The sequence below is a fragment of the Pelmatolapia mariae genome, linkage group LG7 (assembly GCF_036321145.2).
Source record: "Pelmatolapia mariae isolate MD_Pm_ZW linkage group LG7, Pm_UMD_F_2, whole genome shotgun sequence".
NCBI lineage: Eukaryota > Metazoa > Chordata > Actinopteri > Cichliformes > Cichlidae > Pelmatolapia > Pelmatolapia mariae.
Genome location: NC_086233.1, coordinates 33800192 through 33822976, shown reverse-complemented (window position 1 = coordinate 33822976; position 22785 = coordinate 33800192). Strand labels below are relative to the sequence as shown.

The 22785-nt window shown below is 40.0% G+C and overlaps 1 protein-coding gene across 1 annotated transcript in view; it reads right to left on the bottom strand.

Annotated features, from left to right (window-relative positions):
• Positions 1-4638: 4638 nt before the first annotated feature.
• The window catches only part of arrdc1b (arrestin domain containing 1b), a 40628-nt gene continuing 22481 nt past the window's right edge, over positions 4639-22785 (bottom strand). Inside the window, exons 2-8 of the mRNA XM_063478867.1 lie at positions 21995-22105; positions 12177-12227; positions 8891-9045; positions 8372-8554; positions 7890-8066; positions 6361-6799; positions 4639-5806 (exon numbers count right to left, since the gene is read on the bottom strand). Coding sequence (XP_063334937.1) covers positions 5742-5806; positions 6361-6799; positions 7890-8066; positions 8372-8554; positions 8891-9045; positions 12177-12227; positions 21995-22105 — 1181 coding nt within the window. The 3' untranslated portion in view covers positions 4639-5741. The remainder of the gene's footprint in view (positions 5807-6360; positions 6800-7889; positions 8067-8371; positions 8555-8890; positions 9046-12176; positions 12228-21994; positions 22106-22785) is intronic.

The window sequence follows — 22785 nt, the reverse complement described above, 5'->3', positions numbered from 1 at the left end:
GTGTGTGTGTGTGTGTGTGTGTGTGTGTGTGTGTACATGGAATAGCAGACCTGTGCTACTATCCTGTTTTTCTAAATGATGAAAACATTATTCATATATAACACGGGGTTGTCAAACTTAGTTTACATCATGGGCCGCATACAGTCCACTTTGCTCTTAAGTAGGTCGGACCAGCAAACCCCCCTTCTATCAGTGGAAAGAAGATTAACTACACATCTAATACCTGAGATATAAGAAAAATAACTACAAATGTAAAAGCAATGTCTTCTTCTACCTGATAAAGAAACATAAAGAAAAAATCAATTCTGGTAGCTCATTGCATAGTGTGTCCTGTAATTATAAAGCAGACATATTTTGTCCAAAGAAAATGCTTTTTTTTTCTTTTTTCTTTTAGCTTGAACCCATTGTAAAAGAAAATACATTTCTATAGTGGATTATGGGGGAAAAAAACAGGGACTTTCTGTCATTTCAATGTTTATCTATTATTTATTTACTTTAGTATCGATGGCAGTAGGGGAGGTCTTTATTAGTAGCCAAAGCTGTTAAATCATGCGAAAACACTATTAAAATGGAGATATTTATGCCCTTGTTCACATTTTTCAAAATTATACAGTTGACCAGATTGCAGTCTTTGCCGGGTCGTTTCTGGCCCCACACCTTATGTTTTGAAACCCCTTCCATAACATAAGAAAGTCTGGCAAAATGTTCAGGTGTAATAGTAAACAGTCTATTTTTTATACATTTTTTTTAATACAGCAGAAAACTGTTTGTTTTTGTTTTTTTTCACAGAAATGTGGGTGGATGTAGTGCTTTGCTACCCCTTACCAAACCGACTTTTAAGTTTACTGTAGCTACAAATGGCTCCAGGGGAGTGTGATTGTGTGTACAGTGTCTCTTTATGTCTGTCTCCACGTTGGTTGAGTGTTGAGTAATTGCCTATGAGAGCATGAGGGTGGGAATGGATGTTTGTATTTGAGTGTGCCTGTTTGTCTGTGTCTATATGTCAGGTTGGGTATCAGACGTCACCTCTCTGGGGACATCTCAGGCCCTCCAAGGTTTGGAGGCCTATCCCCCCCCACAACTTCCCCTGCCGGTGGCAGACGCCCTCAGACATCGGTGCGTTGGTGGTTCTTTGTGTCCGGGGATGGGCGTCCAGGTACACACCGGCTCACTCCTTGGTGGCTGCTTATCGGGGCCTGGAGCCTGGGGCTCGCTCGGGCCACTTCGGGGATGGGGTGCCCTCGGCCTCTCGGCCCGGGGCTCGGTCACTCAGGCACAGCTGGCTGCCGGCGGAGCTCACGGGCACGTCACTGCAACCCCCCTGGCTTCTGTTCCGCGGCTGCTGAGTGACCCCTCATCTGGGACTCTCCTCAGCTCTTTCTGGGATAGTGGCGTGGCTGCCCCTCTGTTGGTCTTCCTTGGTCTCTTGTGTTCTGAGGGCCTCTGGATGTCTGGAGTCTTGATCTCCTCCATACCTGCTTCATGCCCTGGAGGATGGGACTGTGGCCCCCCACACCCCCTAGCAGATCATTACATGAAGGAACCTTTTAAAAACAAGCGCGCTCATGCTCACAGGTGTACACACGGGTGCTCACACACACAAACTACACCCTTTTTGGCTCCTACCTCAAAGCACACTGTGCGCTGTCGATATTACGTGCTGCACAATAATGTTTAATATTTAGTATTTACTGTCATATTCCCATATATCATTCTGATGTTGTTTATTCTATTACTCTCGTTTTCTTCTGCTTGTTTTCTTTTTTCTTTCTCAACAGGTGATCCAGGTGATCAATATATGTATTTTTTGTCTACTTATTCTGTTGGTTTTTGTTTTTTGCCCTTTTTCCCTGTCCCTCTTCTCAGCTGTTTTTCTTTCCCTCTTTCTTTCTCCCCTTTCTTTCCCCCAGTCAAGTCTGTCCCGTATTCAGCAAGTGAAAATAAAATAAACAATAAAAGGTGAATCAAATAGACCATTACAGCAAGGCTGGGATGATCCATTTGGTAAAGTAAATCCGTTGGGCATCTTTCTTCACCTTTAGACAATAATTCTGATGGCAAAAGAACCAAACGGGACAGCCAAAAAAAGCAAAAAAACCCCCAAAAAAACAACAACAAATGGCTCCAGATCAGTCGTCTGCATAGCTTCATCTGTTCTATACGAGAACAAATAAAAATGTTTGCCATAACGTAAAGCACTAGGCAGAAATAAAGATCAAAAGACATGTCATATAACTTTATTGTCATTCTATGCAGTACAGCTTTGATTCTGCACTGTAAGCTGAAACTGTACATGTAATGGTTGAGGTGCAACTATTAGTATATCCACACTGCACCTGTAAACAGCTCATATAGTAGAAAAATACAAAACTGGACACCACTCATCAATATGTGAGGGGAGGGGGGAGGGATGAAAAGATAACATAACATGAGGGGTTTCATAAAGCTATAGTACCTTTTGGTGAAGAGGATTTGAACAGAATGAAGGCTGGTAAAGGCAGCGTGAAATGACTTCAGAAAAGGAATTGCACAAGTTTTTTTTTCTAAAACAAAGAGTTAAAAACAAAGTTCAGCAGGTCTAAAAAGTCCAGTGTCTTACTGTTTCTGAAAGCTACATCTGTGTGCATCAAGTGCACTTTGCACAGTCCCGCCAGAGACAAAGCAGGAGGAGCATGTCCTGATGTCCTCATAGAGAAGAAGAAGGTAGTCCACCGCAGGCTCATGTAAATGTTGAAGGGTATCCAGATTGTTTAAGGCATGCTTTCACAATAATGCAGAGCCACAAGATTTCTGTTATCAGAAACTCGTGCTGTGATTTGAAGCGGAGTAGCAAGATAAGACGAAAACACACGAAGAGTCACACAAACATTCAGTGCAGATGTTGTGCTTCAGATTTTCAGGGGCATTAGGCATTACTATGCCTGGAGGATGTGGATGAATTTTTTTGTCATCAATATATGACACAATATGACAAATGTATGCAACTACGTGGAACTGTAGCACTGAAGTCTATTTTGCTGTTATGAATAAAATGAGAAAAGAGTTTTTATACGTGCAAAACAAGGTTTGGTGAACAAATATCTATACATACAACAGAAAATAGCAGACATTTGTGCACTGCTAAGATCATATTATGGTACAACAACATAAAATCAATACAAAATACAATAGACTTAAACCCCACTGCTGACCACAAGCAGAAATGGACAAAAAAGGAAAATATCTCCACTTTTACAGATGTTCGATCAGAAATCGGCTCGAACTCAAGTTTGATTGAAGTTAAACTGCATTTTACTTTCTCTCTTTCTCACACACACACACACAGTAAATGAAGTGCTGAGCTGTCCAGATGTGTTACCATCTGCAGTGACTGAAACACTCAAATCACCAGAAGAAATTTAAGGCAACAAAGGGAAAAATAACATAAATCATCCTGATGCAAACCATATGCATCTTCAACCTCAGTTTATAAGTTCTGCTCAACAGAAAGGAAAGAAATACATTTCTAGAGCGGACTTCAGCTGGTGAATCACAGAAACAAGGACTAAGTGAAGCGGGTCAGTTAACGTGGCCGGCCAGTTTCAAGAGCAGGCTCAAAAGAGATAAAGCCTGTACCGGTATTACCCACAAGGGGGCAGAGTACGGCTTTCGGTACTGCAGTCCTCATAACCAGCTACAGGGAAAATGAGGCTCATGAGACAAACTTCCTCTGAATACAAAAGTGGTATGGCAAGAAAAATATCTTAAGGAACCAATGCAAGGGAGAAGTAATGAAATAAAAAATATAATAAATAAGAACATAGTTTGACTGCATTGCTTTGTGGAAGCGTTTTTGATTAAAAGGCCTTTTCCTCTTAAAATCTAATTTGCATTTAATTTTCCTCTGGTCTGTAGTGCTGTTTATCCATCACTATTGATTTGGTGTGAGTTTCCCAGTTTCCGACATATCAGCTCTTGGATATAATGGAACTGAATGGCACGGCACCTTTGGAGCTAAAAGACACAAACAAAAAGAAAAAAAAACATGAAAGAATGAAAATATCCATCCATCCATTTTCTGACGCTTATCTGGGTTCAGGTTACAGAGGCAGCAGTCTACCCAGAGGCACCCAGCCTCTCATTGGGTTCTTCATTGCATTTCCAACCAGCTGAGCAATATAATCTCCCCAGCGTGTTCAGGTTTGCCATGGGGGCCTCTTTCCAGTAGGACATTGTGTAAAGTAAAAAACGTTTCAGAACTACCTTGACTGGCTCTTTGTGATGTGAGCTCCTCATCCTAGCTTTATGGGAGAGCCCAGACACCTTTCAAATATCTGTTATCTCATTCTTTGGTTTACTACCCACAGCTCATGACCATAGGCAAGGGTGAGAATGTAGATTAACTGGTAAATCGACAGCTTAACTTTTATGCTCAGATCTCTCTTCCTTAAAGCACACTGGTATGGCCCGTACCACACCCATCCCTCTATCAGTCCCCTGCTCCTCTATTCCCTCACTTGTCGGTTCAAGACCCGGGACACTTAAACCCCTCCCTGACCCAGAGTGCACACTCCACCCTGCCAGCTGCCAGCAGTGCAAACCAAGCTCTCGCTGCAGTTGTACAGCGACCAAACAGCCCATAACAGCCTGCAAGATAAGGAATAGCTACATCATGACCTGGTAACACAAAAAAATACCCCGATTTTGTCATGAGCAGTTTCGTGTAGGAACAAGTTTATTTTCTATTATCTACATCTGCCAAAGAAAAGACGCAGCTCAGCTGTTGTGCAGGCTTTTAATGATTACATTGTGAGCCTCTCGTCATTTGTCGTTGGATGCTTACTTCTGCAGAGGGATATGGTTGGCAAACGTTGACAGAAGAATGATGGCAGTAGACAGTAGAATAAAAGGTTTAGGATTTTTTTTGAGAAACTGGCTCATGATTGCTGATGACCTTTTGAAACGTATTATTTTCAAAATTCCATCTAGCTCCATAATAAGGATATTTGAAATCGGACAACTCACATCAAGATGATTTAGATTAAAAAAACCAAACAGCACAACAGACCAGAGGAAAACTACTGAATGAACTGAGTTTGAATTTGTTCCTGGAATTATTTTAATCAGTTACTCAGCTGAGCGGTTTCCCTAAGGACCTACTTATCTTTATAAACATTATGTGCATTTAAAAAAAGATTTTGATGTGAAAAGAAGCAGTTATCACAGGCATCACCTGTGACTGTGTATTCCTCTCTTTATATCCATGATGGAGGCAGCTCTGCCTGCACGACGACGAGGACAGCTGAGACACGTACAAAGAGCAGTGGACCACACTAACAAGCGCATGTTTGGACCCCCCCCCCCGTCACAAAAAGGCCAGACTGAAAGCTTTTAGTTTCAAGGCATCACAGATGCAACAACATGTTGGAAATAAAAACACAACAGACGTGTCCAACGACTGATTATTCTAAATGCTGTATAACAATCTGAAATACTCATTTTCTTTTTTTCTTTTTTTTTTAGGCACAGTGATGTTCACCTGACATTATCTGCTGGGACATGAGGAAAAATTTAAATTCTTATATTCATTATAAGAAATTATCCCTTTTTTAAAAAACTCGTTGCAGGACAAAGAATCAATCCTTGGGGAGTTTGAAGCATCCATCCTCTTTTCATCCAGCTTGTCTCTGGATTCGTTTCGAGGCGAGTGCAAACAGGTGTAGGTGGGAGTGGTCACAATTCTTCATCCACCTGTTTCTTCTCTACTGTCTACTGTTGAAACTGGAGTTGGCACTACTGCAGCTTTCCTCATAACTAGGTGGGGGCTCTGGAACACACAGAGGCAAAAAAAAGTAAACGGGATTAGATAAGAGTTTAAGGTTATCTCGGAATTTAACTGTGATTTAATCTAATAGAGATTATAGGCCAGAAAATGCAAAACACATTGCTTAGTCATTTTGGTCAGTGGGGGGCGCTATCATGGCTTTCCATGAGTAGTAGTGAAGTCGAACTCTGGAGCTGAAAATGTGGAAGTGCAAGAAACTGCATGTCCTTTAATGTCCACATTAAGGCTGGCTGCAAATTTTAAATACCCAACTGTACAGCATTACAACAGTTTCTTCCTAATCTGGAGTATTTTTATTGTTATTATCTGACAAATTATGTGGACTGCTGTGAATGGAGCCTGGCCGATACAGGACTTTATAAGACCGGTATGTACAGATATTTGGTGATTTAAAACAAAAAAACCCAATATATCGGCCAATATTTTTAAAACTTGAAGCATGATGATGATGATGATGACACAACTCATAAGATCCTAATTAGCCATTACCCCTTGCAGGTGACTGTCTGGGTGTGGTAGGTTTATTAAGTACTAACCATGAGGGTAGTCAGAAGTGCTGTACTCTGGAGGGAGAATGAGTGAACAGGAAGTGGGGGTTGGAGCAACATTTCCCTCAGTGAAGAAAGGTATGGTGGCGCCTGTAGACAAACAGAAGAGCGGAGCAGATGCGTTGGGGTGATTGTGGCTAGGCGGCGCCGCCGCTCCCGGTGCGTAGCTGAAGGCGCTGGGAGACATTGTGACTGCCTGGCCTGAGGGATCCTGCTGTGAGTGACTCTTTGTGGGAAGTTCCTCACTGTTAAAGCCTCCTGCACATATATCATCGCCTGGATCCTCCTCCGCTGGCGGAGCGCTGGGCATCACCCCTGCTGCACCCACTGGACTGGTGGGTGTAGACCTCGTTGGAGACTGGTTTAAAGCGATGTTTCCGATATAGATAGGAAGAGTGACAGCTGCTTCAGGATATCTTAGTGACACCTGTAACACAAACAGAGATCCATGAAGGGAGCAGCGGCATCAGTCCCTGTTAACTGTGCATTATTCACAGCTAAAAATATTCCTTATTTATTTTTTATATTCCCCCCACCCAAGTTGATCCTGTGTCGGAAATGAGCTGTTGTAGATTCTATTCTTTAAAAGTTACCACCCCTTTTGGGTACCCTTAGCAAAGACCCTTTGTTTGTGTAGAAAAGTGTCTGACACCAAGAATTAAAAGCATGTTTAATATGTGCAGCCACCATTTTAACAGCTTAGAAATGAGATGAGCATACTTTAATAAGTTCCTCTTAAAGCAGCAGCACTCAAGAACACCAAGAAACTGCAACCTGGAAAGTTTTGCAAATTGCTTCCCCTGGCAAATCGAACCATTTTGCCAAACTTGCAATCATACTTCAATGTAGCACTAAAAATGGTCAAAAGTATCTTAAAAGATGAGGGGGGGGGGGGGGGGGGGGGAATAAAAATCAGATGATCCGCTATTAGCTGCAATGGTCATTTGCAAAATATCACAATATCATCATAGAGGAATTTCTGAACTTCTTCCCACTTTGAAAATCTTTTGTGACCTACTCATACCTTGACCTTGGACAATCACATGAATTTTTTTGATTCCTTTGATTCATTTGGATCCTACGATAATTTACTTGTTTAGGTCAACTGTCCATTAAAAGCTTCACTGCTCTATAAGACCTGCAGCTCCACTTTAGTTATTTCCTACTACTTAGAGCCAAACTTAGATCCAAAAAGAGCTCAGAAAATGAAAAGTTTAAATCTTTATTTGATATTTAAATATTTAGGGTCAAATTTATTTATTATTATTTATTTTAAATGACTTTTACAGTTCACTTGTAGTACCTTCAGAGCCCACCAGAGGGCTGCCACCAACACTCTGTGGTCTGATTCAGAAACAATTAGCACAGCATAAAGGAAGTAGAAAAATGAAAAGCTGGAGCTGAAAAGCTTCAACTAACATATGTTAAACCTGCAAAACTGCCATCAACCTGGTATCACACACACACACACACACACACACACACACACACACACACACACACACACACACACACACCTGAATGAAATAGATGATGTCTATAAGGTTGCAGCCTGTCAGTTGTGACTGAGGGAGTGGAGGAACGATGATCTGTTCCTTCCACTCTGCATGTTTTCCTGCCTTCACTTTGGCTCCCTCCACCTCTGCAATGGTCCGTAGGTCTACCACAGGCTTGTTAGTCTTGTAGGTCACTCTCTGGTGTGACAAAGTCAAACAATTACAAACATGAAAAGATGTAATGGCGAATTCAAACTGCTTCACACACCACTAACGTGAAAGCTCGCAGGATAACTTACTGTTCTGGAAATGATCAAGATAACTGTTTTTATCTGAGGTACAAAGAATTTTGTGTGTGTCCACATGAAAAGATTTGTTACTTGAGTGGTAATTCTGGTTTATTCAGAAGATCTATGAGTTCTCAGTCTTTCTTAAAGATGATTTACACCAACCATTGGTGAGTTAAGAAATATTGATATAACTGTCTACATTTAATAACATACCTGTATGAGACTGGCCAGTACACACCCCGTGTCCTTGCCAGATTTGTTGTGGATCTCGGTGAATAACTTGATGACCTGACCAGGGATGTAACCCTTCATGTCACTGCAAACTTTCAGCATCACAGTCCCCGACTTCACCAGGAGGTAGTTGAACTTCTTGGTGGCCACAACGGAACTGTGATACTGAAGAGGCAGAGTTGTTGAATAAATGTCTGTCTGTCTGTACGTTGGTAGTAATTAAAAAGTTTGGCTAGCAGAAGCTGTGCAGACTCTTTATTTCAGGATAAACAGGAAACTGACAGTCATCAGGAGAAGAGACTTAATTATGAGTAGGAGGGAGAGAACCCTTTCCTGCTCTGCAATGAAATCAAATAAGCTTCGACAAAGATAAATGTTTATGAAATAAAGAAATGCATTACAGCATTCTTTTCAATCCAGTCCTAAACGCACTCGGCAAGAATCAAAGAGAATAAAGGTGAGGTCAAAGTGAAGGAAAACAAATGTGAATCAAGCACTTACAGCAATGTCTGGAACCTCATTAAGGTTAAGCATGTTGAGTAGGTAGAAGGGCTTCTGGATTTTGTAGTCCTTGGAGAAGCGTGGCGTGTCAATAGTCACCTTCACTCGATAAACTACTTTCCCAAAGGGTCCCTCAAAGGAAGTTGGGACAGCAGCTAAGAAGGAGATTGTGGGGAAAGAAAACACAAACATGAGTGACATTGGGAATTTAAATCCAACCCACATCAGTTTCTCAATAAAGCTGTAACTTTAATCAAATTCAGAGGGTCATACCTTCACTGTACAAGAAAGCTAACAAGCTCAGTAAGACAGAATTTCCCCCTCAAAAAAGCACAAACTGTCTCCATAGGTGGCGACTAAGTGGATCACAGGTAAACTATCTGATTAAAAGTCTTACATTTTCAAGTTCTCACACAATTAATGAGTTGTTCTATTGCGGCCTGTAAACTACAGAGGTCAGAAACAGCCAATAAATAACATCACATTAAATGCATAAATTTATTTCTACATCTATTTCTGTATTTTCTACATTTTGCTTTTGCATTTCCTCAAACTTGTTTGTTTCTGGTTTACAAAGTGTACTTAAGGAGTCAGCATTTCACCAATCAAAGGAAATGGCTGCCTCTGGTTAGGAAAAACAAAGAAGTAAATTAGACTGAAAACAATGCTGTTAGTCAGGACTATTGCAAAAAGCAATTAAAATTTTTTGTTATTTTTTAAGTAATTGCATAACGTATTTTTTCAAATGATTACTTTTGGTGCATATTGATCTGTTAAATAAGTTACTTGTTCATTTCTTTACAAGCTTTGAACATTGCTAGTTTTAGTCTTCCATATGTAACATGCCTTGTGTGGTATATGTCCAAGATCACAATTATAAATTCCTTATTCAGTTTTTTTTCTTATTATTTAAAATTCATGAAATACACAATACTGATGTGAGGTGACTGTATTGAAACCTTCTTGGCTAAAAGGTTTTGATGACTGCAACTTCTTTTGGTGGCCGGTTGAGGGCTTTGTGGGCCAAAGTATGTGAAAAGTGGGAAACTAATTATAATTACATTACGCCATTTCACATTTATCCAAGAGTCACATAACAATCTGAAGCCACTAAAAGAAGTTATACTTAGAATTAAATTTTTTTCTTCTTAGTATTTTCTATTAAGGATCAGCAAAAACTTTCTTTTAAATTGAAAAAAGGAAAAAAGTTCAATACATTTAATTGTAAATTTAAGTAAAAAAAAATTAAAAGAAGGACATAAAGGAAAATTAAATGTAGAAATTCTAGAAAATGGAGGATTAATGTGGCTACACTTTATTTTTTATAGATATTTTCCCCTAAGCAGAGACTGAGCTGAAATCTGTCTATATGCATTCCCTCGGAGATGTCACTAAACTAAGCTTTCAGATGGATTCCGGCAGGTGTCCTTAGTGAAAACAGGCTATGTGTCTTAGGAAAAGGACAGTGAAGAAGTGGAAACTGTGAGGGTAAACATAGGAGCGTAGGAAATTCAAGAAGAGGAAAAATAACTATTTTGGGGAGACAGCAGTGAGACAGACAGAAGGGGAGAGATGTTCAGATCCAGTGAAGAGGAAAACCCCCCCAAAACAACAGATTCAAAACCTGTTCTGATGCTGCTCATGGAGTAATCTGTGTATAAATTTCCAAGCAGAATGCACACAAAAGAGTTTAATGTGGTGTCAAAATAATGGCAGAGCCCCCTGGCGCAGTCTCTGTTCTAATGTGTTCCTTGATCCTCATTCAGATGTTAATGCCAGCTGCTCCAGGGACTATCTGCTGCTGCTGCTGTCAATAAGAATTAAGCAGGAGAGGCAGATTGTTGTTGTTTGGTTGCAGACAGCCTGGCAACTAAAATGGAGCCATCAATGGCTGACATCAGGCCGAATTTCCCTGGGGACACACAGGACTGGGCTGCTTGTGGTTACTGAAAGTGGCTAAGGGTTGTAGAGCCTGGCTTGCTCCTTTGAGTGCAGACAAAATCCATAGACTGGAAACATAAGAGCCTAGAAATAACTTGGTGATGTCAAAGCCCACCTTATGCAATGTCCGTTCATCTTTTGACCTTAAAGTGGACCCATTTTAATTCTTTTTTTTTGCTTAGACTCTACTTGAGTAGCTCTGTGTTACTCACAGTTCAAAATAATCCTTATTTATCCTACACTGAGCCTTCGTTCAGCTCCTTAGTTGATTTAAACAAGTCATTTGAGCTTTTCAGCCTTTTAAGCCAACTTTCTTCTAATTGGATGTCCCTCTAAAACAGGTTTGAATAGCCGTAAGATCCCATCTCTTTTATGGTTTTCAGAGCCAAGAGTAGAAGAAAAACTGTCTGAAACAGAGCATTTTGTATAAGCTGGAGTCTCCGTTTGCCTTAAGAGTGTGTAGTGCCAAAAAATTGCAAAAATAAGCCTCGTCACCAACTGTCACTTGCATTATTATATATTTTGATTATTGGTGACACTGTTTTTGTGGAAGATTAATTTTTATTATGATGTCTTTTGTGACTATTAGAGAAACTTTGAAAAGAATAACAAAGAAAACTTGCTAAGATATTATGATAAATGCTCAATTTTTAAACCACATGTTACAATTCAGGTCGACTCTTTTTTACCATAAAAACTCTTAAGGATCACACTGTTCATATTAGGGTTTGTTAGCCTCTCTGAGGTACCAGCAGGGGGCAGCAGGAGCCTCTTTATCCTTCAATTAGCCACCTCTCTCTGCCTGATATTTAACATGCCCTTCACTGATGTTCTCAAGACTGGTGGGCTGAAAGGAGGGGAGGACAAAGCACGGAGGCATGAAGACCAATTAAACAGTGACTGCACAAAAGGAGAGGGAACTAAAAATAACCCCCCGGCTACCCCCTTCGTGTGTCAGCCTGTGCCTCAGAGAGGGTGTAAGATACCAGACAGATTGCACAATGTGTGGCCTTACAGGTGCCAAGAATGTTCAGCTGATCTTCAGGGTTATTTACACATTGCGATTTTGTTATCTATCATGAGCAAAAAAACCCGTTTAGTAGCAATAAAAGTGTCAGGAAATAGCATACCACTCCTAAATCTTTAAACACTGACTACGTAATGTTTTTCCATTCGCCTACACATGAACTGGACCTTAACTGCTTTGCCGACAGGGGTTATCACACCTGCATCAGCATGCACCCTTCGCTGAACTGACCTAGATGGGTGATAAAACAAATCTAAGAAAACTTGTTACGGGAACTGAGGCGGTGCTGGGCACACGGAAGAATGACGTTTCACTCACCTGGAATGACAAACTGGAACGGGAAACTGTGTTCGCCCACTCCAAGGACACCTGTAAAAACAAAAGGTTTACATTTATAATGACGCTTTTATCAAAACAGATTTTAATAGATCCATTAAGGAGGAGAGAGGCACATACTAATAAATATACATATGCTAAAATCATTACAGTAAAATTAGTAGACAGAAAAAACTGCAAATTAAAGTGAATGTGCTGTAAAATCTCATGATTTATGTCCATATTCTTTCATTAACTTTTAATTCACAGATGATCCAAGGACACGGCGTGCCGGCTGGGCTCACCTGCTTTCCCAGCAGGATGAGGTTTCTGAGACAAAACAGGCTTTAGCTGAGACAATTATGCTGAGATATCTTTTCTAGTGACTTAGACTATTAATGGTTAGTAATAAGAAGTGATAAACTGCTGGGTGACACAAGTGGCAAAGTTCGAGGTTCTCTCAGCAATCATTTACAGGCTTGGCGAGGCCGCAGCAATCAAAGCCAAGCCTTTTTCTTCCATCCCGTCACATCTGCAGGCCAGCATCAGTGTGACAAGTATGACCTTTTGGATTGAAGCTAAGATAAGAATGCTCTGTGTTTTGTTTTTTTTATAGCTAGCAAATTCCTAAAACAAAAGCCACAGCCCGGAGCTTTATCTTCATGAACTTTTATCTCTGGTTTAAAATAAATGCTACTCAAACTCAATCATATAAAGGGTCAGTTTTTCAGAAATGGTTTAAGCCTAGTCCAAGACCATAAACTTTTTTTTCCCCTCAGTGAAGCCCAACTCTCACCTGAAACCTGCTGGGAGAGGTACACATTTGGTAAACTGGTGCTTACAGCCAGATGGCGCAAGTGAGAGTGGCTGAAAATGAACTACAGTGCGTGTTTACTGTAATGAAGGAAAATTTCATCGACTGTGGAACAGCGGGATTCACTGATGCCCTTTTTTTAATTTGTTTTTGGACAACAATGGAGCTCCGTGGTGCAAAGGAAATGCAGATAAAAGCTCCTAGCCTGCACAGGAAACCTCATTAGAATGATTACTTCTTTGTTGATTTTGGCCTTTACATGGGGTTTGTTGACAGTATGGAAAAGAAAGAATATCCAGTCTCATCTGTTAGTTACTGGTATAATCAGAATCCCACACAAAGAAAGACATATATTAAAAGGCAGACAATATTAATTATTTTTTCCATTTCTACTTTTCTCACATTTTTCATGTTTAAATAAGCAAATGAAGCATACGACTTAAATAAATTTGCATGATTTTCTACAGCAGAAATCAGAACGACACATAAATCCACATAAAGTTCAAAATTGTTGCTTCGCTCTGTCTAGGTGTCTAGGCAACGCTCCAATGTATTTACCACCAGGCATTGTGTCAATCAGCAGTATCTTGTGGTCCCACTGGTAGCTGTTCAAACAGTTGCCTGAAAGTTGAGGAAAAGTTGATCTCAGGTCTCAGAAAGCTGTTCATCCAAGTCTTCTTCAGTCTCCAGTTCAGGCCTGTATGCACTGTGTATTCTGACACCTGTCATCAGAGCCAAATTTGAGCTACAATAGCTCGTCTGTGCATCAATGAGCCTCGGCCCCCCATCAGCCTGTTGCTGGTTCACCACTGCTGCTTCCCTGAACCAGTTTTGATAGATACTGACCAGTGCACAGCAGGAACACCCCACAAAAGCTGCAGTTCAGGTGATGCTCTGACCCAGTCGTCTACTATTCACAATTTGGCCTTTTGTCAAACTCGCTAAAATCCTTACAATTTTCCATTTTTCCTGCTTTTAGGACAGAATATCTCCTTTGCTCCATTATATATCCTACCCACTGACCAGCGACATGATGACGAGATAATCAGTGCTATTAACTTTACCTGTCAGTGGTGAAAACATTGTTCCTGATCGGCGTCACTATAATCAATGATTTTACAGAAGAGAACACACAGAAGAGAGACCCCTCTGTGCAAAAGACAAAAAACCCCCCCAAACAAACAAAAACAAAATCAGAGCTTGACAATTTTGAATAACCTAAAAACCAAAGTGTAGTAAAACAAACATGTCAAAGTGCATCTTATCTTATTTGTTGCATTAGCCTGAAGACAAGTTACCCATAATTTAACAAATCGCACAACTGTTGCCTGTAGGATCTCATCTGCTAGAAAGAAATTCTGATTGAATTCAAACTTATTTTTCACATGCATGGAGACATTAAAGGTCAACAGGGCAGGAAGTTATTCAAGTGCAACATCATCAGGCTACTAAACTTCCATTACTTATGTCACCAATAGGCAAACCTCTCAGCAGGAAATGCCCTGAGGTATGGAGAGGTGTGACTAAGGCTACGTCCACACGTACCCGGGTATTTTTGAAAACGCAGATTTTTCTATGCGTTTGCACCTTTCGTCCACACGTAAACGGCGTTTTCGGTCACCGAAAACGGAGATTTCTAAAAACGCCTGCCAGGGTGGATATTTTCAAAAACTCTGTTTTTGGATTTACGTGTGGACGAGAAAAACGGAGAAAACGCAGCGTTAAAGGTGTGCGCCTTGTTTGACGTCACACTGTGCGCCACGTTATTGTTTCGGTGAAATGAATTTCTACAATACTGTTACTGTTAATTGTACTCTCTGCAGTGTTTAAATGCTTACATATACACACACAGTTACTGTCTCTCCACACATACGACTGGGTTCTGCTTCTATGCCCCATCTTTGTTTACTATTTCCCGCCGAGGCTTCTAGACTTCTGATTGGCCAACATTTCTACACGGTTAGGAATATATCGCCACCTGTTGCTTTGGCATGCTCCTAGCAGCGTTTTCCTTCATTTCTGCGTTTACGTGTGGACGGGATTATTTTTTAAAACGAAAATGGAAAATCTGCGTTTTCAAAAATACCCGTGTACGTGTGGACGTAGCCTAAAACTCCAAACAGAATAAAATTTTATAACCTCAAATCTGTATTAATATGTAAGGGTTTGTCCCAAATGATCATGAGATTTCTGATTTCTCACAGCCCCAACTATTTAACATTAATTATAGGTTCCATTTTGGCTTCCTGGGCCATCATTACATGCACTGTTTACTTTACTAGCTCAGTTAAAGCTAATAACTAGGTCATAAGGAAGCAATAATCGCCTTTATGTCCCCATCACACTGAGAACACCTTGAGTCAACTGGCTTATTAATTCTGTAGATGAGCTGGCAGCCCAATTAAATTGCTACAGATAGCAACATGTCCCACCTCATTAGGGACGGGCACAACTTTTTCCCCTTCAGTCTATGTTTCCTGAGGGAAGTGCTCAGACTGTGTGTGTGTATGTGTGCTTATCACTCAATCCTGTTTACTGCTAAAAGAAACAGTCAGTCTTAACACTGCAGTGCACACACTGCATGCAAACTGGGCCACAGGTGAAAGAATAAAAGACTCTTTAAAAGTCACAAAAGAGGAACAACATCAATGATTATGATTATTTAACCTTATAATAATAATAATAACATATACATTCATTCTGCTATTAAAACCTAGCAGGACTTATTATCATAAAGAGATTATAAAGTGAGACTCCAAATGGGCCAATCACCTTGCCCAACAGAGGTTTTTACTGGCCCCAGATCAGTGATAATCCTGAACCCTGTGTTTATTCTAGTTTACCGTATTTTTGTTCAATACCTGTTTTTGTTTTAATCAACTTCATTATTTGCTCTTTTTGTTTAAATAAAGGTTGGATAAATGAAAATAAATTATTTTGTTCATCGATATTTTGATCAAGCCCCATGTTGTACGAGATACTAGGATGACTACACAGACCTGAACTGTGACTATTTCATGTGGTTCACACAGTCTGTGTAGTCAAGGACACAATAAAAGAAAAAAAAAGATAATATTTCGCTTTTAGTAACAGACACCAATTCTCCCCTACACAGCCCAGAGGCTCACTTAGTTCCCAACTGGCATATTTCGATATTTTTCAGATGACCTTACAAGGATACTTTATGAGGAAATATAATTGTTTTTTAGCTTTAATTATCCATCTAGATGATCTCAGTATGAATCTTCCAGGTTTTTTGTTTTGGGTAACACTAAAACTAGGCAACCAAGTCATGATAACTAAAAAGAGACATTGCTAAGATGCACTCCTGTTTTAGTTAGCAGGTGTAGACAGCAGAAAGAAAATAGTTCCGGTATTAAACTTCCTACATAAAGGTTTGTGGATTTTCTTTGAGTAACCCGGTCAATAATTTCTAGAACATTTTTTTCCAAATGTATTTTTGGGCATTTTAACACCAAAAATCCTTTTACTTTATGCTTTTACAAAGAATGCAAATGTGTCTACATCAGATATATTTGAAACACCAAAACAGCCTTGATGCATAAATGGCAGCACAGACCAAAGACATAACAAACTGACAGTGGGATAAGCTGTCAGTTTGAAAATACAGAACTACTGTTGCTGCTACTACTACTGCTACTACCCTGGATTACTCACTGTAGAAATCAAAGTTTTTTAAAGTCTAAAAGAACACTAGAAGGGTTTTTGCCGCAAACAGTGCCTTTTTAGTAACACATTTATAAACCTAATGAAGAAGAAATATTGTCTTTGCAGAAATGCCAGTATTATTAAATAATACTATTAAAAAAAACTTCCACGGTGGCTTTGTCTTAAACGAGCTTCTAAATATGAAGCTCTCACTTTTTAAAGCCAGTGTCCATGAAGAGCTGCTGATGTAAGCGGTCTTCACTCCCCTAACCGCCAAGCATCTGTGGCATACCACATTATCAACCAGCCACAGCGAGGGTCGCTTGCTTTGTTAAAGTGTGTGTGTGTGTGTGTGTGTGTGTGTGTGTGTGAGAGATGATCTTCTGTCACCCTTCCTCTCTCACTCTCCCTCCGTTGCTCGACCCTTGGGGGCGAACCAGCCCATTTTTGGAAGAGAGCGAGATACGGGAAAACGGCAGAGATAAAGAGGAGCTCAGAGAGAGGGTGTGTCATGAATTATTTATGACCTTCTCCTTCTGGTGCCTTACGTTTCACAGTAAGGCTTTGAGTAAGTTTAACTATTGCTTCAAAGAACTTCCTGCTTTCAACGTCTCTTTCTGTTATTAAGAGGAAGAAAAAAAAAAACTAAACAAAAAAACCTCAAACCTGCCCTTCATTAAACGAAAACTCACAGTTTGATTCACGTCACAGTTATTTAGATTAGCACTGAATCAGCACCTGGGTTTTCGTGTCAATGGCAACAATAAGTAAATAAACAATTTCATTTCATTTAATAAAAACTCTTAAATATAGAAGAAAAAACTTTACACAACTAAAAACTGTCAATAGAAGAAGTAATAATGATCTACAACTACAGAAGAACATTTGCATGCAAGACCACTAAGTTAACCAACTCTGACTGTTTGATTAAAACATTTTTAACCTCGCAGCTCTCTGCTAAGGAGTCAGAGTAATGTCTGACTGTGCCAGTGTGAGAACTAATGGTCTTCATCTCACAGCAATTTCTTTAACTGGAGGACCACGCTGGTATAGATAGCCAAGGGTCACACACTGGATAAATTAAATAAAATGTGAAAGACTAAACTCCAGGAATTTGGGCGACATGACAAAATAACTTTTACTATCACATATTTGCCAGAAGGCCTGAGTCTTCACTTCAAAGAACAAGAACCTTCTGTTAGAAAATATTTAATAATTTGAAAGGAATTTATTTGGTCCGTGTGTGGTTATAGTGAAAACGCTTTCTAATAATACACTTCGAGCCGTATTGACTTTCAACTTTCCTCATGTACTCATAAGCACCACTGCATGAAATACAAACAACTCAGAGACAAACCTTGTTTATACAATAATAATAAATTCAGAGGTTCAAGGCAATAAAATTGGACATTCTTTTTTTTTAATCAAGTTAAACAGTAATACAGACTCATTACAGCTGTTCCTCTTCAGCTGTACCTCTAAACCTCATCCCACATTTACCAAAATCATCTTGATGACCCCAAAGCTTTTGAGAAAGTTTTCGTAGTGGTCTGCGTCTACTTCATGAATTCTGCTCTCTACCAGTTAATCCTGAAGTAGAATGTCCAACTATCAGTTGAAGGTCAAGAGCACCTGTGTTATGCAGCAGGACAATGATCCAAAACACATCAGCAAGTGCAGCTGACCGGCATGACCGCAAACAGGCCGTCCACGCAGCTCTCTCAAAAACTCTCCAGTGTGACTGAATTAAAACTGAATCAAAACAATTCAAAGTGAAACATTTGTTGCCATTTATCATAGATGCTTGATTGCAGTTCCTTTTCCCAAGGGTGGCACAACCAATTATTAGGTTTATGGGGCAATTACCTTTTCTCTTATGACTTTTTCACCTAGGATATGCATGTTTAGATAACCTTTTCCTTTTAAAAATAAATCAAAATTTAAAAACTGCATTTTGTATTGACTCAGATTATGTTTGTTATTAATAAACGAATTTGTTTCATGATTTGAAACACTAAAGTCTGACTAATGTTAAAAAGAGAAATCAGGAAGGCAGAAAACACTTTCTCACAGTGTTGTATGCATATATTTTTCTTTCTTACAACTTTGGACATCAAAGCTGCTATGTTAATGGGTGAAGTGGGTGTGCTCATGTTTGTGTCTGCACAAACATTTCAAGATTCCTGTTTGACCTAATTTTCACCTCCCAGAAACGCCCTGCCTGACAGCTGACAAACAGTACTTGTGATTTTTCTCACACAGGCTAAAACAAAAAATGGCCACAGTCTCTGTTTCTTCTTTTTTAAATTATTATTATTTTCTCTTGTTTTTAATGTTCTGTGTATTTGTCTACTTCAGTTTTGTTTGTGTTGGTTTCCTCATCTTCCCTTTTTCTTGTTTCCCGTTTTATTTTTGGTAATGACTTTTGTCAAAGGCATTCGGAGGATGGAGGAAAGAGGAAAGAGGAAACTTCGGCCTGCTTGAAGATAATCAAACTTTCTGGCTCTCATTATTTGTGTGTATAAAGTTAATAAAACGTATATCTTGTCACTTTAATTAGAAGTGGGGGCTATCGTGGCTCAAGAGTTGACAGTTCGTCTTGTAATCGGAAGGTTGCAGGTTCGAGCCCCGGCTCCGACAGTCTCGGTCGTTGTGTCCTACTGGTGGTCTTACTGGTGGTGGTCAGAGGGCCCGGTGGCGCCAGTGTCCGGCAGCCTCGCCTCTGTCAGTGCGCCCCAGGGCAGCTGTGGCTACAATGTAGCTTGCCATCACCAGTGTGTGAATGTGTGTGTGAATGGGTGGATGACTGAACGTAGTGTAAAGCGTTTTGGGGTCCATAGGGACTAAGTAAAAGTGCTATGCAAATACAGGCCATTTACCATTTAGCCACTTTATTATGTACACCTTGCTAATAGGTAGACTGCCTTTTGCCCTAAGAGCAGCTTTAATCCTTCATGGTATAGATAAGATGCTGGACCCATTCCTCACAGATTTTATTCGATTTTCACATGATAACAGACTGCAGACTTGTTGGCGGCACATCCATAAAGCAAATGACCCATTCCACCAGATCCCAAAGGTGCTGGATTGGATTGAGATCTGGTGACTGTGGAGGCCATTTGACTGTAGTCAACAAAGTAAAAACAGAAAAAAAGCACTTAATCATGATGTGAACCTTGTGACATGGTGTGTTATTGTGACGATAGCAGCCATTAAAGGAAGGGTACAGTCTGGTCATAAAGCGATGGACATGGCCACCAGCACTCAGTTTCAAACTCGGTTCATTTGGTTCTAATGCCTCTTTTCCACTAGCACCTAGTGGCTTGACTCAACTCTGTTAGTTAGTCTTCCATTACAATTGAGTGCCACCTCAATATGAACGGGGTCGCTACAGCAAGGCAGTCCGAAAGTCCTGTGACATCACTGGTTTGCGACACAAACACAACACAACAATGGTCTAGCAAGTCTGGCCATGTTCCTCTGATCTTTGCCTTTTTTTTTTTTACCTAAATAGTGAAATAAAAAAAACAATCCAAGAAATAATGAAAATACAACTCTTCAATCTGAAATGTTGAAAAAGTATGAAGTAGCATAGCAAGCACCTGAATACTATATTTAAGTAAAGTACTTGACTAAATCTACTCTCCAGCATTGTGTGGCTGAAGTTTCTATCATGCGCTGAAGAACGCAGCCCTGAGAGTTAAACATTGAACTGTTTGCTGTTTTAACCAGCATGGACTGCATGCTCTAATGCCTGCCATTGTGTCCCACAGTGTGATTTGCATTTACAATAGATTTCATGCATGCGTGGCACATTTCACCTTCTGTTTATGGGCTGCAACACATACAAAAGATGGAAGATCGTACTTGCAACAGAAGGTCTTGTAAGCTCTTATTTCCGTAGGCAGGAGGACCAGCACAGTGCAGCACAGCATGTTGGTACAGAGACACTCAGGGGAAAAAAATACTCTAACCTGCTCTCTGTGGGGGTTCTCCAACCGTCTCATCAGTGCTTCTTGACTCTGATGGCTATGTCTCACCTCAGAGAGGAGACAGGCTTCAGGGGACTGTTACTCTGAGTAACTCTTCATTAGGCTGCAAAAACTAGGGTTGTGCCCGAGGCACACCAAAGACAAGGCAAAAATTTCAAAGCCACCTGTATGCATATCTGCAGAAAATAACTTTTACGTTGTCTGGAATGATCTCAAAGACAATTTTGATTGTATTTTCAGTAGAAAGCACTTTTGACACCTATAATTTTTTGCTGAGCAGGACTAGCTTACACTTTCACACAAACATACATTCTTGCTACCCAAGGATCTGATGCTGAGATTACAGACGACAGTGTCTCATTCTCTCTCTCTGATGTGAAGATGAACAATAAAAGGAAAATGACAGAGAATGACTTTGATCTACTAAAAATGACCCAAGGTATGTTGGTTGTGTCACAGTAAATGAACATATAATCGCTTGAACATAAAAATCTGTAATCACGTTGTGCACAGGTGCATGCATGTCAGCCTACTGGGAAAAAAGTTAAAAGATGATTTTTAAACAATGTGATCAACTGTTTAAAATGGCTTTAAATATGTGAGCAATATTTAAACAATCTACAAGCTCAACCACTGGACTGGGTGCAGTTTTGACTGTTTTCCCACTCTTAGACTAGTCGATCAGTCAAATTTCTTTCTCCTGTTAGAGGAAAGCAAAAACCTGGGAAGGCCACTGTAACATTAGCTTTATTCCAGCAGATTTTCATTAAACTGAATGGGGTAAAAAGCCAGTCGCCTTGAGTCAAGTCCTACAGTTGTGCCATGACAAAGAGGTTCTGATATTTGTTGGGATATAAGTTGGGAGATAAATCTGTCATCAGCAAAGAAAGATGCAAAGTTCACATACCCTAATGATCATATCAGTGGTTTTTTTTTGACTTGCAGTATATTCTTTTTTTAAATGATGATTTATTTTGGGGCTTTTTTGCCTTTTTTTGACAGTTTTGCATTGAAAAGCAGACAGAAAAGGGTAGAATGAGCAGGGGAGGACACACAGCAAAGGGCTGACGGTCAGCCTCAAACCTGGGTCACTGCATTTCAACAATAAGGTACATGGGAACCTGCTGAACCACTGAGCCACACCTGCAGTATGTTCACTGCTTTCAAGATACAGGTTTGGTCTTACTGTCGTGCAGATCTAAGCAGCATATCCTTAAGTTTTTTCATAGAGTGCACGTACAAATAATGATCAACAGCTGCCTAGAAAAAAGAGCAAGTGTATGCCAGTGGTTTTTAACCTCTCTAGAAGTGTGATAACCCATCAGAGTGTGAAAATATTGATTTACCTTTCTCGGCAACAGACAGCGTGCTGTTTAAGTACTGTTCCTCCACATTATATGCTGTGCTGTTTGCTGTGTTGGAGACCCCACAGGAGCCATGACAGTTGACCTTGATGGCTGCAGAGAGAGGACAGAAGAGAAGAGTCAATCTTCTGTCTTAAACAAATAGTTTATGATCAATCACAAAATGTAAAAAAACAAAACAAAGAACCCCACCATCTTTGCTCTGCTACTGAAATCTCCCATTAAATTTAATTCAGGATTCTTTAAGTTGCATGTCTTTGTTGTCTAGTGCCTGTGGATAGATGGTGATCAACACTAAAAAGCTTGCCAAAGATATGACACCAACTTGCACAATCCAAAAATTAAATTAGCTAGTTTGAACCATTATTGAAACCAATTAACGTTTGTCTATGTGGTTCTGAATTTAAATTTGCTGTTTTGAGGTTTGTTGTCTATACGTAGCTTCCATTAACCACACAAGGTGAATGTCAGCGAGTCTTCAGCAGTCGCTGTCTGTGAAAGTGCTGAACCTTGGCCTCGACTCATTTCATTGTATTTCTTTGGGGTTTTTTGTGTACTGACTTTTTTTTCCTCTCTTTGTGTTTTAAAATCCCAACTAGGGAAAATAAATAAATGCATACACTTCTTCTTATTTATTTAATCTAGTAAAATTGTCTCCATGACTTTTTAGTTGACAGAAATCTAAACTGTCATCAGAAAGCAGCCAGTGTTTATACAAGACTGGATTTTGGCAATCGTTTTCCTCTTCTGCTATCCATATGGACTGCTCACCT